Source organism: Rhea americana, unplaced genomic scaffold (genome assembly GCF_003343005.1).
Source record: "Rhea americana isolate MKP2758 unplaced genomic scaffold, rheAme1 scaffold_52, whole genome shotgun sequence".
In the NCBI taxonomy this organism is placed as follows: Eukaryota; Metazoa; Chordata; class Aves; order Rheiformes; family Rheidae; genus Rhea; species Rhea americana.
The window spans coordinates 3517661-3537381 of record NW_028186668.1 but is presented as its reverse complement, the minus strand read 5'-3'; the positions used below and the strand labels follow the sequence as shown (position 1 = coordinate 3537381).

The following is a 19721-nucleotide window of genomic DNA, read 5'->3' as shown; positions in this document are numbered from 1 at the left end:
AAAAAAGAATTAAAAAGTTTTTCCTTTGTCTGTATGTGTCAGTAGATTTCCAAATCTTTTACATAGACTGCCACTCAGAATATTTTCAATGAATGCATAATAAAACCTAAAACCATCACATTTCTTCCTTTGTCTTTTCCAGGGCATCAGGACCTAATACTGACTTATTCTCTCACCTGGTGCAGCTCCAACACCAATTCAAAGTCCTGCCTCTCTGGCAGAATTTTATTTGCTAGGAATTTGAGTTGTCTCTGGTGTCATTTTCAATTAGCTGATCTTTGTTTCCCACATTCAGAAAATAGAACCCAACACTGTATTACAATTTTATTTTGAAAAGCTTATCAACTGTAAAGCTCTCCATAATGACTATAATTCAATTCAAAATGGAAATTCTTGTACCTGATTTTGAATGTATAACAACAACATTAAACCCATACACAAACATGGTAGTAACAGTCTTTCCTTGAAAGAATTTGGAATTAAAGATTCTTAAATAGTTCTGAATGCCAGTAATTCAGTATTTCATACTGGCCAGCAAGAAAGTATTGCATGATATAAAAGGATGTTGCTATGAAAAAGTAACATAGCAATTAATAATTGCCCTTGTGCAGTATTTTACCAATCACAAACTGAATCTAGGTGGGAATCCATATTTTAAGTAATTGATTTTATTGACAGCTATAAGGTATCTACTACAAAACAAAGAAGAAAAATTAAAGCATTTCAGTATTAGGTATATGATAAAATGTTGACGTATCCAGTTCTAACAATGAGTAAAATTGGCTTTCCAGTGGCTTTCTGGAAAACCTGACAGATGATAACGGTGTCCTACCCAATGAAAAAATATGTGCACAGAATAGAAAAAAGACCAAAAAGATTGTGAGGGAACAAGGAAACACCATAACCAAACCCAGTCATGGTATAAGCTCTCCAGGAATTGGGTCAAGGAACAAATTAAAACTTGTGTATATGACCTCACATCCATGATCACTGAGACCACTATGACAGTAGAAAATTAAAGCCACGTAACGTTTACCCATTCATATCCACCTGTCTACGTAAGAGGCACTAACATCTTACACTTGGACAGTTAGAACCAGTGTTGTGACTACAGCAATGCAATGCAATCAAGAATATGCGTTATTGGCTAGGGAAACTCCCACGACAAAATTAAATGCCAYCTCAACAGAGTTAATTAAAGAAATAATCCATTCAGAAGTCAAAATTTACCATGCCTGGTAAAAAGCATAGAGGGAAATTCCTGTGAATGCAGCTAGGCTGTGCAAGCCCCCTTGCTTCACCTTAGCGACTCCCAAGTCCTGAGCGGAGCAGGTGATGCTCTGCGGTATCGGGACGAGCGGACTCCTGTGTCAGGAAAGCCTTTGAGAAGGGCTGCAAAGAGCGGCCCCAGGAGCCACGCTTCTCCCAGCCCTCCGCTGCATCACACAAGTAACACTGCATATTGTTTAATGGTTGTAAAGAGTAAAGAGACACTTGGCTCTTTCAGTGACCCGCAGTTCTGTTTCAGATAAATCACCTCTATTTCCTATGAAAAGGAAGTTACAAGAGGTATGTTCTTCTGCAAAGCTTAAAAGGTCCACAGAGGCAAAATACCATGCAAGAGCTACATACATTATTTACCAAGAGCTAAGTATTATTTCAGTYTACCACTCAAAATAGCCAGCAGAGAGGAAAGACTGTACTGGAGTCCATTTCACTTAATCTCATCACTGTTCTTCCCAACCCTCGGCAACCACAGAGGTCCATTCCTCCGACCCCATGCAAGGCAAAGAAGTGGTTCTTCTGATACAACAGTGTCTTCTTAGAAACGGCTTAGCAAAAATGGCACAGACAACTTCCTCAGCCTTCCCTCCTGCTTACTGCCAGCCTGTGCTCAGCTGTTGCAGGTTCTCTTCGTTTGTGTTGTGTGCTCATGTGGGCAAAGCACATACCAGCACAAAGGGATCTTGACCCTGGCTAGGTTTTTTGAGGGTGAACTGTGCAGGACCATGAGCAAGGAGTGACCTAGTTTTAAACTCTACCAGAACAAAAGTGGATTTTTTCTATTTTTTTAAAGGAGCGCAAACTGAACTGTAAGTGAAGGTAGCCCCTCAATGAAGAAGCCTAGGAAAACACTGAAAACTGCTGTTGCTRTTTTTGGTAGTTCACTCATATTTCCTGAAATGATCACAAGATTGGGGCCATTTTTTTACAGAATAGGAAAGATAAATCTCTGATCACTTCTAACCATGCTCCAGTATGGCTGTATACAAATCTGCTCTGGCACAGCAGGTATGCAGCTGCTCTAGGAAAATGCTGTTCCCAGGCTAATGATTTCTGCTAAGAAGTGATTGTAAATTGTAATTGGGGTGAGCTAAAAGTGTGCTGTAGTCATTTACCGTAGATCAGCTGATGAGCAGTAACTCACTGAGTCCTGCTAATTCAAAAGCTTTCAGTCTTTCCTGAGCAATGACTCCCTCAGTCTGTGGCTTCTAAAAACAGTCCTGTGCCTTTGCAGTTTTAAAATCTGTGCTGTAAGAGTTTCATACTAGAAATCACAACTCCACCCATTGTCTCTTATTCTATACGWTCAGTTACTTATGCTATTTCAGAAAAAAATGTGTTCTATTTTTGTTACTATTCTTTAAATATAATGTGTCACATATGTATGTTGTATAAAATGAGGACTTACTAATCCTCATCAAACACATGCAAGATTGAACACCTCATTAATGTTGCTTTTAAATTACGATGCATGCTTCTTTGACATATATAAAAAATTTCTGCTTGTAAGCTGCCAGTTACATCACTTTGACTGCAGAATTTATCAAGTTCTTGGTATAGAGATAATTAACCTTACTTTTCTAGTTCTTTGACATCTACTTTCCTATGCATTGTTTATTAACCATCACTAGACTAATTCTTTGTTTGCCTTTAACATTTCAATAYCCTAATGCCTTATCATTCCAACACACTCACTGGAGTGAACATGTTATTCTACTGAGTTTGTCCAGCTCTCCGTTCTTGAACCATCTTCAAACATAGTCTATTTAAATTTATTGCTTAAATTGACATATGACTCAGTACYATATTGCTCTTTTAACTATTACATTAACATGTCTATCAACTGACCTGWTTGGAAGGACCAGAGAGATTCAAAGCAGCTGCTTGGAAAGTGCTCAGGTTTGGGCAATCAGAGGGTCTTAATCTTTCTTGAAAAGAGTTGCAAATTTCTTTCAAGAAAGCAGGCAAACAGATATCAAGACGAAAACCTTTGAAACAAAAGGTTCATTTTCCCCAAATTATTTTTGCAATGCCATTTTACAAGATGTTAATCTAAATGCAATGAAAAAGGCAGTAATTTTTTATGGCTGCTCCACTGTTTGACTTTTAGGCCCATTTAATATTAATGTTCTTCAATCACAGGCCTTCACCCTGGGCATTATTTGCAGACATTATGCAACGCTTTGCATGAGAACCCTATCTGGGCTAGTCGGCCTGTTTCTCATCAGGGTTAACGAGCGCAGGCAGGAGACTGAACTAGGCTAGACGGCTAGACAGCTCGAGCTTCTCTGTGCAGACTGTTTGGGGCATGTCTGCGCGATTACATTGTGCCATGTGGAGATACCAACAGGTTCCCTTCACTGATATGCCATTTCAGGAATCCATGTGTTAAGCACATTACAGAGTCCATATCAAAATGAACTTGGTAATTCATTAAATTCATGCAATTCAGTAAATTCAGTAGTTTCTGAGGTAATGATGCTGAATATTACTAAGCAAAATGCAGTCGGTCCAGGCTGGAGGACAGTCAGTGTCTGCTGAAATGCGTTTGCTTACAAAAAAAAAAATAAAATAAATAAAATAAAATAAAATTTCAAAGCTGACTTTGAAATTACCATGATTGCCACACAGAAATCATAACAAATAAATTACTCTAATCATTTCTCTGTAAGTCTCTCTATTTTCTTTTCAAGCATTCTCTGAACTCAGTTACCAGAAAATGAACTATCCCAGAAACTGGAATTCAGARTATCTCATATGAGGTCAGTCACAGAACTTATGTGAGTTTGATGACAAAAAAACAATGCAGAATAGAGTCAAAGAAAATAACCAGTACGTTCCAAGACACACCTCTCTCCTTTGAGATACATTTAAAATGTATAAAAGCTACTTTATCCTTATTAGTAGGTTTTATGGAAGGCTCTTTTTCTTTTCCTATCTCAGTCTGTTAAATTGGTTTCTATTTTTCACTTCATTTTTCCCCCAGCGCAGACATTTGCAGTCATGACTGTGAATATTGGGATGCATCAATAAGCCTCAGCTCAGCAAAGCTTTCAAGGAAGGTAGAATCTTAATAGCCCAAAGAGTTTTGGGAGAGGAGAACTGGGACTCTCGTGTAAGCATGTTACTGTACGCCTACGTGTTCCTTAGAAGTAGAGGTAAGCTCACTTTCCTTGGCTCTCACACATCTGGAAATTCAGTAGCCACATAAACATGCCGAAGACACTAAACTAATGTGGCTCCATGACTTCTGYTTCACTAGGCTGAGCCACCCATAAGACAGAGAATTGAATGGGATAAAAGGGTGACTTTTACCATTCTACTGATTTCAAAGAGCAAGAGGTCCTGTTGGTGACATCAGCTTTCTCCGACTGCTTTAATTTTCTGCAGCTGCGTTACCCAAAGGATGAACAACTTAACAATAACTTACGTGGCTCTTTCAGCAGGTTGTATAGAGCAGCTAATGCTTTCTAAAATAGTTCAGAAGAGCTTTGGTGTTCAGAGATCAACGTTAAAGATGGGCGTATAGTTCTGTAGTTTTCAAAAAATGTTTAATTTTAACAGGATTTTAAAGCATTCAGTGAGCTAAAATTTAATTTATTTCCCAAAGATCTAATTCAATTTTTTAAGAAATCATATGTTGTAAAGTCAGATAGAGGCAAATCTGTCAGTAATCACAGGTAGCATAATATAGCATTTTTATTCTATTTTATTTTTCTGGGGCATCTGAAGACCTTTTAATCTTACTTCTAATTCAGTCTACTGTCCTCCTACTTGCTGATCTAGTTGAAGTATCACTTCCATAAGTATGAAACCAGAAAACACTAAGTACTTTTCTCAAAATGTCTTTCAATGCTGATACTACTCTTCTTCAAGTGATTATGGTCATGTTTATTAGACTCTTTTAAAATGATTAATAACTCTGCAAAGCCTGTATTTTAATTCAGAGCCAGGCAGGCAGAATGGAAAAAAAAATGTTTTAAGGGTAAATTTTCTCCTCTGTGTATGTTTMTATTCTAATTAAAAAATTTGTTTTGGCAAAAACTCGAAACCTGAATAGACAAATGATAGTTACAGTAAAATCAGAAAAATAAAGCTACTTACCTGTTCAAAAGTATTCTTTTGGAATTCTTCAAATCCAAAAATATCCAGTATCCCAATTTCAAATATCTGATCACTGGAACAAAGCATATTATAGATCATAAGAGTTCAAGGAAATGAATAATATAGCTATTGTTTCTAATAATGTTACTTCTGTTCTAGCACAAAAGCAGCCTCTGTTTCAAAACATGCTATGAAATACAAAAGCAGACCATATACACAACAGAATTAAAATTGCAGAAYGGTGTAACAAACAGTACTTATTTGGCTGCCTCATTTCTACCCACCAACCTATTATATTGAAGGTGAGTAAAAAAGTGGGGCTTGAGATTGTTTTAGAAGCCACTTTTAAAACTAAAATTGAAAGAGAAGGAAAAGAAACCAAACCAACTTAGCTTCTCTAAGGCCCAGTTTCCAAAGGTGTAGGTATCTACTCACTCAGGTGAGGGATAYCATCTAAGGGAAGTTTCAGAACTGCTGTGTAGTTGCACTTAGTTACCCCATTCAGTTTATGAAAGTCAGAGTATGTGCTCCTACTAAATGCACATCAATAAAATCTGCTAAGCCAAAGCCCCCCGTGCCAGCTTGAAGTAGAGGTTGCGAACTCGGGCTGTACAAGAGGTGACGTTTCCCAGGAAAAGAATAGTCAGCGTCTGGGCATGCACAGGGAAGATGTTTCTTCTCTGTATTTATAAAAGAATAATGGCTGGCAGGGCAAAAAATTTGTCGTATGACTGYTTGCATTCAGGGAAGGGCTTTTATTTTGGCCTAGTGGAAGGATGAGGGTACCGTAGTCAGCTAGGTTTCAGAGCGGGAATATGGGGATGGGACAGAGGCTTTATTGTTCTGTTCATACTTAGACTCAGTCATTCTCATCCAGATTTGGAGGAGAAACTAACTTCATTACAGAGATTGAGATTAATGTTTTGGGATACCTGCTTGCCTGCTTTGGAAGTTCTGAAGAAAGGATGACAATCAAAAAGTTTTTGGAGCTTGCCTTTACGAATCTACTGGGATTGCCCAASGGTGAAATGATCTACTAGCAGGATGGAAGATTTTGCACCATAGCCAGTGGCTCTCTTGGAGCAGGAAAAAACCTAATGAAAACCTTTAGCTTTGCAAGCAAGGAGATGGATACTTTCTGAAGGAGATGAGTTTTTCTTTCTCTTTCCCAATATAATTTGCTTTTGTATTTGTTGAGGTTATACACATACAAATAAAATTGCAGCTTGTAGTTTTTGAAACCTGCTTTTGTTCCACATTGCCCCTTTCCCCCATATCAAAATTTACATGTATATCAGGGCACAGAGGTAAATGAAAAAAGGTGTAGTACTTTGGTATAGTTCTAAAATAGTCACTGAAACTGCAAGCATTTAATTAGGCAAAGATCCAGGCCTGAAAACAATTTCACATATAACAAACAAAAAATAAAATAATAAAAAATTGAGTACAATAAGACAAAGAAAAACAATACTGCTAACATTTTGCTCTTTTTGAGCATTCCTCAGGGACAGGCAGAGCCTTCTATGGATATCATATCCATGAAGCCTGTCTTGATTTCTAAGGCATAGTAGTTCAATGCATTACTGATCATCACAGGACTGGCTCTACGTGCAAATGTCAGACAGAGAGAGCTGCATAATAAATCCAGTCTAGAATGACTATGTTGGGCAGGAGAGGTTATCGTGAGGTCGATTAGCCTCCAAGGGAATTTCTACAACAGGAAGCATAAAGATCTATCACTATCTCCATCTTTAACCATGAGTGCAATTTAAATTTTGTGTTTAAAAATGTAAGCCTCATTTTCAAGTGTTCTTGATTAGAAATGGGTAAACACTCTTTTTCATAATGGGGTTTCAAAAAAAGTCAAATTTTCATAAAGAAAAATGAAGCATTTTKACAACAAACTACCTCAAAATAACATTTAAGAATAGAATTATTACATTATCTATAGATGTTTTGAAAAAATAGCTTAGAATTTTAAAATTTAGAAATAGGTTTTCATTCTTATTATTTTTCATTTATCTATAATCTATTTCATAAGAAGGCAAAACATAGACTATTCAACACTAAAAAACAGCTGGCTGAAATATTGTGTTGTACTTTACAACTATTAAGAGCATCTGCTACTTAACACTGATGCAGGAGTTACCCCTTCTCTGTCTAATTCGATGAATGGAATTGAAGCTGAATTGCTTACATCTGAGCTCATTTTTATGACCATTATTTTGTCAAATTAGTCTCTCTTGCTCTTTCTCAAGGAAAATATAAATATTTACRTCAAAATGTTCTGTCTTCTTCTTTTTCTCTATCTTATACTACTTTTTTCCTCAGAAGAAAGGTCCATTTTTTTGCTAGCTGTCAATCATAGTAATTCTAGCAAAATCATTTTCCTTAAATTAATCATAGCAGAGATTGCCAAGGCAAAATAAAGCATTAATGATTCTATGTTTACAAATTAAAGGGCACATCACCAGTGTCTAAAAGAACAAATATTAGAAAAGATGACTTTTTGTTCTGAAGAATCCCCTTGTTTTACTTTATTCTTTTATGTTTACTAAATATCACTGACTCTTTTCCTTTTTATGCTTCAGATATTCAATATTTCGTATGTAAAAATAAAGCAGATATCATAAAATACTGGACACAGAGATTCCGTYTTCAGTAAGTAATGCTCTGTTTGTATCTAGAAAATAAGAGAAAGTGATGCTTTCCTTTGTATTTTGAATGGAGGCAAAATTCAATTATAAAGCAGTAATTAGATATGTGTTATTATTATGGCTGATTTTTTTTCAAGCTTGGCATACTTCCTAGCATACAAATTAGAAAAAACAGCAATTTGCCAGTATTTGGAGAATGTTGCCATCTCTCAGACCAGTACATAACTGTGAATAGTAAAAACATGAAGTGAATCTGAACTACATCTGATTTGATTTTTGTGGTTTACAAAGCAGTATTTCAACTGATAGTGTTTTAAAATGTCTGCAGTTCTGCTTTCTTCTTCAGAATGAAGTCTCTGTAAAGATGCTCCATGCAGACTAGAAACACCTTTTGTTCTTATACACTGAATAACAGCATTATAAAGAAATTACATAAAAATTCTTGACAACTCCTAAGAACAACACATACATACCAGACATCCTGTCTGATGATGTATTGTCCTGGCATTTATCAAGAGTTGCTTTTGACCCGTTTGTCATTCCTGGTAGAAGTGAACAGAATTCCCTTACTATAGCTCTGAACGATCATTTCAGACAAACCTACAGGATGTTATTTGATCACTATTTTTTCATCCCGGATGGTTTTTGGTTACAAAATCCTTAGAGTTCACTCCCATTGTCATTTTTTTGTAATCTGTCCTGTTTAAGGCAGTGAGAAGAATCTGTTGAGGCAGTACGATCTAACATGCCTTTTAATCTGTCCCAGATATAATATTTCTTGCTCTTCCTCCAACTTCTACTAGTAACCAGGAAGGAAGCCAGTTGGCTTATGTCTGGTTGGGATAAAGCAGAAGTGACACTGATTAATGAGGAGTACTTCTAGGATCAGATGAAGTATATAACCGCTCTTTCACAGGAGAGCATTTGCCATCACCCTCTGAATCCTGCTTAGACCCCTCACTGCTCCCAGGGGAGAGGTTACACCCGTTGTCATTAATGCAGCTCTTGAAGGGTGATGTTCGTGAGAGTGGGGCTGAGGTGCTCCTGGTAGCAAATGTTCTTTGCCTAGAACAGCTACAGACACAAATCCGTCTCCCAAGACTTCTGACACAGATTTTTGAGAGATTTTTTGAAATTTTTTTCAGATTTTTGCTGAGATTGAGTGGCATTGCTATCTCTGTCACCTTGCTGAAAACCTGCTATTTTTCTTTTAATATCATCTTACCAAAATGGGAATGGCACAGATAGACAGCAGYTGGACTCAGTGGGGAGAAATACTGGCTTCTTATCTGACAGGGATTTATTTTGAGTGACAGGGCAGGTATGACAGGAAGGACGGATTTTTTTTTTTTTTCACTAATAGACTTAAAATTTATAGCTGTCTTATCAATACCACATAAATTTTGCCTCTTTAAGGCAAAATTTGTTCCATGCTTTAAAAAATAGCAGCAGCATTTACTTAATGAAACACTAGAAATGATCTAGACTGAGGYAGACCTCAGAAAATGATATTATATACCACATGGTATTGGCTGTTTTGTATTGCTTGTCTGTTTTAAAGATTTCCCTACCTCTCTCTACATACAAAGACAACTCTATTATGCTGGGGGTTCATGCACAGAACAGGAATTCTCTTTCTGCCTCTCTCACATTCTCAATACCCTTCTACTAAGTTCAGCAATGGAGGAAGGAATACATGTTCTGGTTTATGTTCTGATTTTCTTCTTAGGATGGGCACGATTTTGCTTGATATCTCAYTCGTGATCATGTTATAAATCAGATRWTGCATATTAAGGATTTTCTGAATGAGAGTCCTAAAATATCATCGTTTTCCAAATAAATGTTGCCACTGCTACTCTCTGTCAATGTTTAATTTCATTAGGAATAAGATTACACATCTGGAATACACAAGTTTTCAGAATAGACAGATTTAGATGCATTTTATATGCTRTATTTGAAACAGAAATCTGTCTGACCTGGTGACACAGATGGAGGGCATAACTGAATACTAACTTTCTTTACATGTCTATAATCCTCATATACATTGGCATTAGCCCCATCTTCAGGCCATGTAACAGAGACACTCTTTACTAACTAGGCATTACAAACATAGTGCCTTCTATGAAGCAGCAAGGAAGAGAGTATCTAGATTTTCTACAGTAAATATATCTAACTAAGCATGTTTTTCATCAGCAGAGAAAAAACTATATATCTCCCAAGAGTTCACAAACATTCTTGCATCCTCATGAATGTAAAGTCCTGTTACAGAATGAATCATAATCTTAACACATTTTATTACCAATATTTGGATCAGTAGAGCCAACTTCAGCTAGAGTGCAAATAAAGTACTTTGATAGCAACATTTAGACAACTATGACTGCTCTAGTCTCTTCTATCCACAAAACTGACAACTGGCATAATTATTTGAATGAAAGTAAAGCATTTAGTAATAATAAACTTTAASAGTCTTTGGGAGATGTTCAGCTAGATGATTTCTAAAATAATAAGATTAGTAGAACAGGAAATCATTGATATCAATTAATCTAAATATCAATCATTAAAACAATGATAAACACCTGTGAGGAATTTTAATAGCTTTACTCCCATTCTAGAGTCCAAATACTGAAAATCAGTTTCTCTCGAGTGAATTTCTTCAAAACGTCATCTAGTATGATGAACAAAGTAAGAAACATCAAAGTGCCTTGAAAAGAGTCTAAACTAGCATTTATGATTATAATTTAGCTTTAATTAGACAAAATCAAAAGTAGCTTCTTATGAAAGAGAACAACATTTCTGAACTCACATTAAAACTCTTGCTATATATTCATTGGACAGTATTATAAAGTAATGCATTCCTAGGATTCTGTCAATGCTTTTATCCTGTACACTTTACACCTCTAGAGTTTGGTTTTTACATGTGTTCATAGAATCTCCTGCCTTTCCATTAGATCTCACGGCAATCATCACTTTTACTTTGCCTGAAACTAGCTATAAGATGTTTCATGGTAAATACAAATCAATATTAATGATCAATATCTAAGTAGCTTCACCGTAAAAGCTAAAACCAGGTARCTTGTTTCCTCAAAAATGCCAGAGTGAAATGTTTCTCTTAGTAAGAGTTATTAAGCCAATAAATACAATTTTACTGCTTCATAAATTCTCATGAAGTGGGATGGAAGTATAGCTAAGCTACCTCACAACAAAACAAGAGACCTGAGTTGGAAACCTTATTCCAGATTTGTGCTGAAGGTTTCAGCCCATCTGAGAAGTAGTAATTATGTACCTTTCTAACTGGGAATTAAGTGTGGCCTGAAATGTATTAGCCTTATTTAACCACATTAGTTAGTGCCTTTGGTGGATCGTTAGGCAGAGACTTATTAGAAGAACTCTGAAAGAATTCTTTATCTGGAGTCAAATGTTGCTTCAAATTATATTATTCAAATTACATCAAATTCGAGAGATAAACCGCTGGTTGATGGAATTGCTCAGGTGTATGTTATAGAAATCTGAACCACAAATCACAGATTGATGCTATGACTTGCGTTAATCCAACCTGCATCATGAACAGTGTTATGTGTTGATCTACTATAACAGCTTACAGAATATGACTGGGCTGAGAAAAAAAAAGAAAAAAAAAAAAAAGGAAAGAAAGAAGAAAGATATATTCCCACCTTAAGCTGGCTAAACCAAATGTGCTACCTGAGGCTGAAATATCAACRAAAGACAGTCCATTTCATTTTTACTTGAAATTAGCTGTTTGGCTCAAGTTCAGGAAGGGAGCTGAGGCTGCATTTATCTGCACTGCAAATTTATCCTGAACTAGTTAGCTCACAGTAGCCAACCTAAATGAAGAACTCTATTTTTTCAAACATAGGCATAACATAAGACTATTATAAATTCTTTGTTCCCAACAGCATCAAACAGCTGTCCTGTTTTAGGTAGGACTAACACCATCACGTAATCTTCAAATTTCCAGACCGCTAGAAATAATTTCATAGAGTAATATTTACACCTCAAGTACATAYGATCCCAATAAGATGAAAATTCAAGGTAAACAATATATAAACACCTCTCATTTGCATTATTTTAAGATCCTATGACACCTAGAAATTATAGCTTCACATAAAACCGAGATGCACAATCCTTTATCCTGAATGATCTTGAGAAATCAAGTGTCACTATTACACACCTACTCACTGAAAAAATGATTTCAAATACTTTGAGGGTTTTTTAATGTACTGATCCTCAAAAATCACTACAAATGAGCTCATAGTAATTAAGAATTCCTGAGCCGGACTGTTGYCTGTGACAGACACGAGCCGAACTAAGCACATATTCCCTAAGTCCTAGGAATGAATAGGGAAATGTCAACTGTGACTACATGTTGCTGTCCTTCCTTGTYTTATAAGCAGACTATTTCAAATTTACATATGGATTGGAAAGTGGCTCTAGCTTGGTTGCCTTGGTTCCTGCAATTATAAGGGGCTGTACAATCAGAAGGAGACCAAGTACAACTATTCAATATTACTGGAAAGTCTTCTCTTTTCCTCCAGCAGGAAGCTGTATATAGCTAGACATTTGGGTGTTATATGTAACCAGGGGAAAGCTTTTATGTACACAAACATATGAGCTACTCAAGCATGGTAACCTTTACTGTTAGCTAAGCTAAGCTAAGCCAAGAAAACAAATGTCATTTAGTACCAATTGGTCTACAAATAGGATAGGTACAAAAAAAGGTTGTGAAGTTTTCAAACTCTTCATATGTCTGAAAGAGTTCATCTCATAAATATTTGTCATAYGAAGTCAATGCAGCTATGATGCAAGGAAAAATCACTTAGTCTTTTTTGGAAGTCCCATATCTGTCTTTTGTGGATTGCCATTTATCAATAATGCCAAGACATCTTGTACTTAGTGTTCATAAGAAAGCCCATCTGAGCATGTGAGATGTTGAATCTTGGTTATGTTGCATGCATATGATCATCTAATTATGTCTCTTGTCTTAGTTTGCTGCCTTGATTCTACTGAGATTTCTTCCTTTTTATTTCTTGACTGCTCCACTGATGCACATTAATTAGCATTCATTTTTTCTAAGAAACCACAGTGGATAGCAACTGCATTGAATTTCACAGATGACAACCTAGAGACACTATAAAATTCTTGTAAGATTTAATTCAGTGGTAAGTGAAGTTTAAACATGTGTCTGAAAGCCTTTGAACAGAATTCTGTTTTTAATAACCTGTGCTAAGGTCATAGATTTTGAGAGAAGGAACAAATATATTTTGCACTGAATGAACATTGAGCAGGCTTTCCTTGTTGAAGGGTTCATCCTGCMTTGTCAGCTCTTAAAGATTACTAATTCTAACCACCAATCTAGATGACTGTATAATATACCACATTCCCCAACAGAAAATGCARTTTCTAATATAAAATACAGTGCCACAGGAAGGCTAACATACTTAGCACAGTTACTGGGTTTGGTTTGTATRAACAGATTATCATCTATATGCATATATTATTAGATGCTGACATCTTTTTGCGGTTGTAACTGTTTGCATACAAGCAAATAAATACATCACTGAGGAAAGGATTTGAAATATTTCAGGAAAGACCAGTAGTTTAAATACTCAAGTGTCAGTACTACACTATAATAAAAARCTTTAAATGATGGCATTATGTTTCCTTTGTGGAACTGGATTTGAATAGTTAATAACACACTTATTAGTTTGTAACGGTACTCATACCTGCCAGTCTCATCTTGATTTTGGAGGTAGCAGTTGATTGTGTTGACTAAAAAGCTAAATAAACGACCATATAGGGATTTTGCCAAGAGATCCCGGTAAAATTCTGCAATCTCTATTGTGTGTCTCCGTACAATCATGTCTCCTAAGACAGAAAGCAGAAGATGGAAAGGAAGGCATGTTGTAAAGCTTGCTTTAAWTAGTTGTAGCTACAATACTAAGTCCTTCCACTATTTTCATTTCTCCTTTTGACAAACCTAGACATGATGCTAGTTTTCTCTGAYGCCTCCAGTGGAAGAGAGGTCACAAGACTCTCATTATCTGCAAGATACACAGGCTGGAAACATGCACTTTTTTCAACAAAAAATGGGATCACACAGAACTAGCATTTTACAGAAAAGCACTTCTGAGAATATGGAGTGTTTCCCCTCTCCCCTTCCCTCCCTTGTTTAAGGACACTCCTGTTGACTTTAGTTCTTAGCATTAATATCTAATCTGTKACCTTGATACACTTTCTTAAGATTAATCATGCTAGGAGTACATCAGTGTCAGACTGAGGAACTGATTTGCTCCACGTTACAGAGGCTGTGTAATTCAGTGGCCCAGCCTGATGTATTGCATGGCAGATTATCCTACCATGGCAGATTATCCTACATGTTCCTCAGAGAAGAATTTTACAAGACCACGTGAAATAAGAAATAAAAAATCATCTGCTTCTAAAAGTTTGATCTCAGACAGATCAAAATACCACCAGGTCTGATCTACRAGAATGTAAACCTGGAGGAGATTACCTTTAAAATACTGAACATCAGTTGTTAAGGCTGAAGCCAGTTCATCTGACGAAACCTGCAGCATTCCTGCCACTGAAATGAAAAGAATTTAAAGAAATTTGTGTTTGTGTTCTACATCATGTTGCATTGTTTAGAACAAATTTTTGTACGTAGATGCTAATTTCTGAACAGTGGAAGAATCCACATGCTAAAGAAAAAAGCACAGTCACAGCAGTAATCAAAATTAATGAACATGTAAAATTAGATTACTATAATCAGCATTTTGTGAAGTTTGACTGTATCTGTATATTACACTGCAGCTTTCCTCTTTGCAGATTACTCTGGCCTTTCCGCAGGGCTTGGCAGCCTCTCTCTAGCGTTAGAGAGTAAGGTATGCTGCTTATGGACAATCTCTAGCCATAAACCCCTTTGAAAAGATTTGCAAGTGACCAACAGGGCAACTGCAAAGCACGAAACCAAGAGCCTCTTTTAAGACAAAGGTTTTGAGCGTAAGGAATCCCACTCGGTGCAAATTGCTCAGCTGCTGACAAGCAGCACAAGAGTGCTTTAAAATAAGACTGCGCAAAGCGCACTGCACAATTCCTTTTGGCAAAYGACACCACTGAATCCGGCACTGAGTTAGATAATTTGCCATAATCCCATTTTATTTAGTCTTATAAAAATTAGTATCCAACTCGTTTGGACACCACCTTCCCCCAGTAATTTCTGGGACTTCCGAGCGCGGTTCTCTGTCTCGCTGGGACCGCGTTTCCTTCCGTCGGCAGATCAGCGAAACAGCCCCGCGGCCGCGTCCTACCGACCTTGCTCCAGGAGCTGCAGGTCCGACACGAACGCCGTCTCCGCGTCCGTCAGAGCAGTAAACCGGATGTCTCCGAGATGCAGGACTGCGGCGAGAATTACAAACAGGTTCTCCACCTCCTGCACATATTTTAGACACAATTAAAGATAGAGAAGAGGTCTGTTGGAAACACCAGTGAACGGGAACGCTTTACAAACCACGCAAGTGCTGGTAGCTTGTATCATTGGCTTTTGCTAAATTAGAAAGGGTTCGTGTGTGAAAAGGAATAGGAAATCTGGATTTAGAAATCAAGCTGGGGCCCATCTAGGATATAAAACAGAATCAGAGAATAGTTTCTGCGAAACAGCAAATTTCTTTCTTTTCTTTTTTTTCCCCCCTTTGTAATAATATAAATCACATTAACTGCTGGGTTAACAACCTTTTTTCGAATGTGAGAAAAAACACTGAAATATCTTTAATGGATGACTTATTTCTGCAAGAAATAAACATTTTTTCCCCATGGAGAATTTTAAGCAAGACAAATTCCATATCTGGGAACAGCCAGGTTTGTTTTTTTTTAATTTTTCTCAGCCAATTGCATTCACAAGTAAATTGTCTAGCTTTAAATTATAGCAGGTTCCAGGTAGTAAAAGCTGTAGTTAATGTTTGAAACAAATAAAACCAACCCTCTTACCCCATCATGGTTCAGATGCCTCTAATGTTGTGAGGCAGTTATCTTTAAGGTTATATTTTTTTCTGGACTGATTTTTACCAAAGAAGGAGAGACTTAATTTTTTTTTTTTTGGTTAATGTTTTTTGATATTTTTAAATTCAAGCACAAAAATGATGCCTGGAAAATGAACCAAAAATGATATGACATATAAAATATTGTGTTTTGTGGGATCATTTTTTAAGGTCAATTCTACAACAATGGTACTCCTCTAAAATTATTAAAGAAGGAAATCTGATATACACTATAGCATGACATGCCACTATATATAGCAAATTTGTGTGTTACCTTTTACTTGAAATATTTYTGAGAAATAATATTTAGAATCTGATCTTAATGAAATATTATGTAAAGTGAGACGCCTCACTTACTGAAATTTGCAKAATAAAATTCAAAAATATGCTACAGACAAAATACTTAGCCAATGCATCCTATTTATTTTCAGTGCAGCACAAATTAAGAGTTTGCACTGTATTTTGAAAATGCTGAAACTGACCTTGAATAACTTTTAATTGGTTAGCAAAAACAAGAGATCAGATTTAAAAAAAAAAAAAAAGATCTGTTCTTGATCTGTTTCCTTCTCATTCTCTTTTCTAATAAATATTAAGACACTAAAAAAATCTCTGGGACATACACTATGGGGCCTCTGATGCTGTTTAAGTAAATCTGATTCTCTTAAACAAGCTACATTTGAAGACAAGCACTTCAATTTCTTACTGTATGAGCTAGATGTAAAAATGGCAATAGTATTTTTTTTCCATTACACAGTTCCAACGCTGAAGACTGAAAAAAAAACAAGATATCAAAAAACATTTTGTTACCTTTCTTCATAGGCAAACYCTGAATAAGATAGCTCTTGCAGTAGAAGGAAAATTGCCATGCTAATATGGCATTTGAGCTAGGGTGATATATTCTGTTTCTCACGAGAGTCTCTTAGATGGGACTGAATATTGTACTAATACTGCACATTTCTTTCTTTCTTTTTTAGCATGTTCAGAAGGTGGAGGTACAGTATCGAACAGAAGCAGGGGAAGATAGCTGTTGATTTTGGTGATTGTCATAAGGCCTCAGGTTTAGCCCAAATTCTAAAATATTTATCTGTAAAATTGGCTTTTAGTAAATGTTAATGCACTTTGCAGGATTTCATTAAAGATTGTTTAGGAATGTTTAGTTCTTCATAAAGATAATTTACTCTACTATTAAATGTGGCTAGATGGCCGAGGAGTAACACACATAGACCTATCCATATATCTTAGAAATTATGCAAGGTTATTTTAGATGTGTTTTATTTACATTATTCTCCTCCTGTAGCCTCCAAGACAGGAGATCTGTGTACAGTACCCTGGAACGTCACAGATTTCTAGCCACCTAGGTGGTCATTCTGGTGCTATTTGGGTGTGGAGGAGATTGAAACTGGTTTAAGTTTTCCCATGGCAATTTCCTTTCTRGAACTCTGAATTTGTTGAAGCTTAGTGCTGAATCCAAAAGAATACTGTATTTTTCTAAGTAAAGGGTTTCCAGATAGTGTCTGGAGGCTTCCAAAATGTAATTTAATATGCATTAGTTATTTATTTATGGGCTGACGCCTTTCCTCAACTGAACGGAAATATTAATAAAAGAGGTAGAGAGATAAACTAGTGTGTGAACACTGTGCCAAATGCTGGGATAGATGAAACAAATGGAACTTTTTAATCAAATTCTACAGGTGCAGAGCTTGAGTCATTAAGTGTAAAAAATAATTCTGTTAAATACAGACATATGTGTTTGATTTCATAAGTGGCCACATGAATATTCATAGGAAAAAACCCCAACTTTTTTTTTAAATTGAAAGGTGACATAGGTTACCAAATAACATTTGTTACTATCTTAACTATGGAACACCAACCAACTACATGATGCACTATCACCACAGAAGCTGGTCTACCTCACAGCTAAATAACAGCTTCAGCACAGGGTCACAATCTTTTTGCTGATGTCCCTTGATCCCTTTTTATTACAATGGTTGCCCATCTGTCATCTTTTATAGCATACTGCCACATTAACTTTTCCTCAGCTTTTTTCCTGTGATGCTAAATATTATGTAGGGACAAAGGAAAGTAATTTTTGCCTCTTTCTGGAATTTCTGTTGTGTTTATACATTTGTTTTGCAGATTGCCTCAGCTATAGTTTGCTATGTAGCATATAAATTTGTCAGTTAATTACTATCTTAGACCTCCATTTCCTCTGATTCCCCTCACATCTTTGTCCTCCAGAACCCTCTTCTTGATTAATTTCCTATGTTATCTTCATTAGAACTGAAGACAAATATCAGGCCTATCTTCCCTCGATGGTTTGGGAGGGGGACTTATATCAGCTCTTTCAGGTTATACAGCTATAATTTTGTTTGTCTAAACATATATATGCTTCTTTTCAAATGCTGCTAGTAAAGGCATTTGGAAAGTGTGTTTCACAAAATTAAAAGGGACGGGGAGATAATCAGGGAAGGGAAAAAAGTCCTCTGGGTTTTATGAGGTTTCTGTCACATGGGATTTGATTGTTTCTTTTTATCTATGCAATTTAATTGTTCAGAGTATTATACCTTGCAGCTGTTTTGTGAATCTTTAAGAATGAAAAAGATCTACATTGTTGCTGCTTTGTCTAATTAAAAGTGATTACAGTAATTTCCCTGGAGTGAACTAGTACTGTATATTGTTTCAAGGTCTTTACCAATGGAAAAAAGAAAGACAGAAAGATACTTCTTTTCCCCACAAAMGATTATCAGTGAGAGTTCCTCATGATCTGCTTTTAACTAACACTGTGATTTTAGCTAGAAATATCATAAGCTTRTATAACTTACCAGGCTATTGAATCCCAGAGCACTTAGAGCTTGTTTGAGCACAGCTAATTTCTCCTTGTTTTGAGGGTTGGCTGTTACCATCGTCTCTTCCAGTACGGTCTGGCTTAGRTACCTGCACAGAGGGAAAAATACCACATGTAGTCTTTACAAGGCTGGTGCATAATCAAACTTGCAAGGTTAAAACTCTTCTTTTTCCTTCTAGCATAAGAAAAGATGTACAATGTGACAAATGTACACGTACAAGGTGCTCAAGTGTCAACCGGAGATTGATCACACAGTTTTATCAGCCTTTGGAGGGAACAGTACTTTCGACAGAATGCACCACATTTCTTCCCTTAAGTTCTTAGTTAAATGTACATTTCTTGAATACAGATATTAGTTCATAGACTGTACTTGTGATACTTGCTGTGTACAGACAAAATTCAAAGGGTACATTTCTGTCACTCGTGAAGAGACAAGTGAGATGGCTTCCTTTTTGTATCCTGATATTCTCTGGCCATAACTAGCTCAGAAAAGAAATCTTGAAGAGGAGTTCTTCATGGCTCCTTGATTCTCAACTGTAGGCATAAACATAAGCTAAAACTTCAGATTTAATTTATAGTATTGAGACTTTTGCCATTCTTGCATTACTAGAGATTTCCCCTTCAGAAGCAAGATATGAGGAGATCCCTTGGTTTAAACTCCTCTCCTGCTGCCAGGGGAAAAGATCAGTTCTTATCTACTGGATCCCAAGACCATTTTCTCCCTGAGCTGCTGAAGGGGTGACAAGTATACTCAGCAACTCTTAGACCATAGTAGTACAC

General features: G+C 36.4%; 1 protein-coding gene across 1 annotated transcript in view; it reads right to left on the bottom strand.

Moving 5' to 3' along the window:
• MYO16 (myosin XVI) overlaps window positions 1-19721 on the bottom strand; it is a 384245-nt gene that overhangs the window by 104503 nt on the left and 260021 nt on the right. Inside the window, exons 17-21 of the mRNA XM_085318127.1 lie at window positions 18919-19030; window positions 15375-15492; window positions 14575-14646; window positions 13787-13928; window positions 5389-5461 (exon numbers count right to left, since the gene is read on the bottom strand). Of these exons, the coding sequence (XP_085174253.1) occupies window positions 5389-5461; window positions 13787-13928; window positions 14575-14646; window positions 15375-15492; window positions 18919-19030 (517 nt within the window). The remainder of the gene's footprint in view (window positions 1-5388; window positions 5462-13786; window positions 13929-14574; window positions 14647-15374; window positions 15493-18918; window positions 19031-19721) is intronic.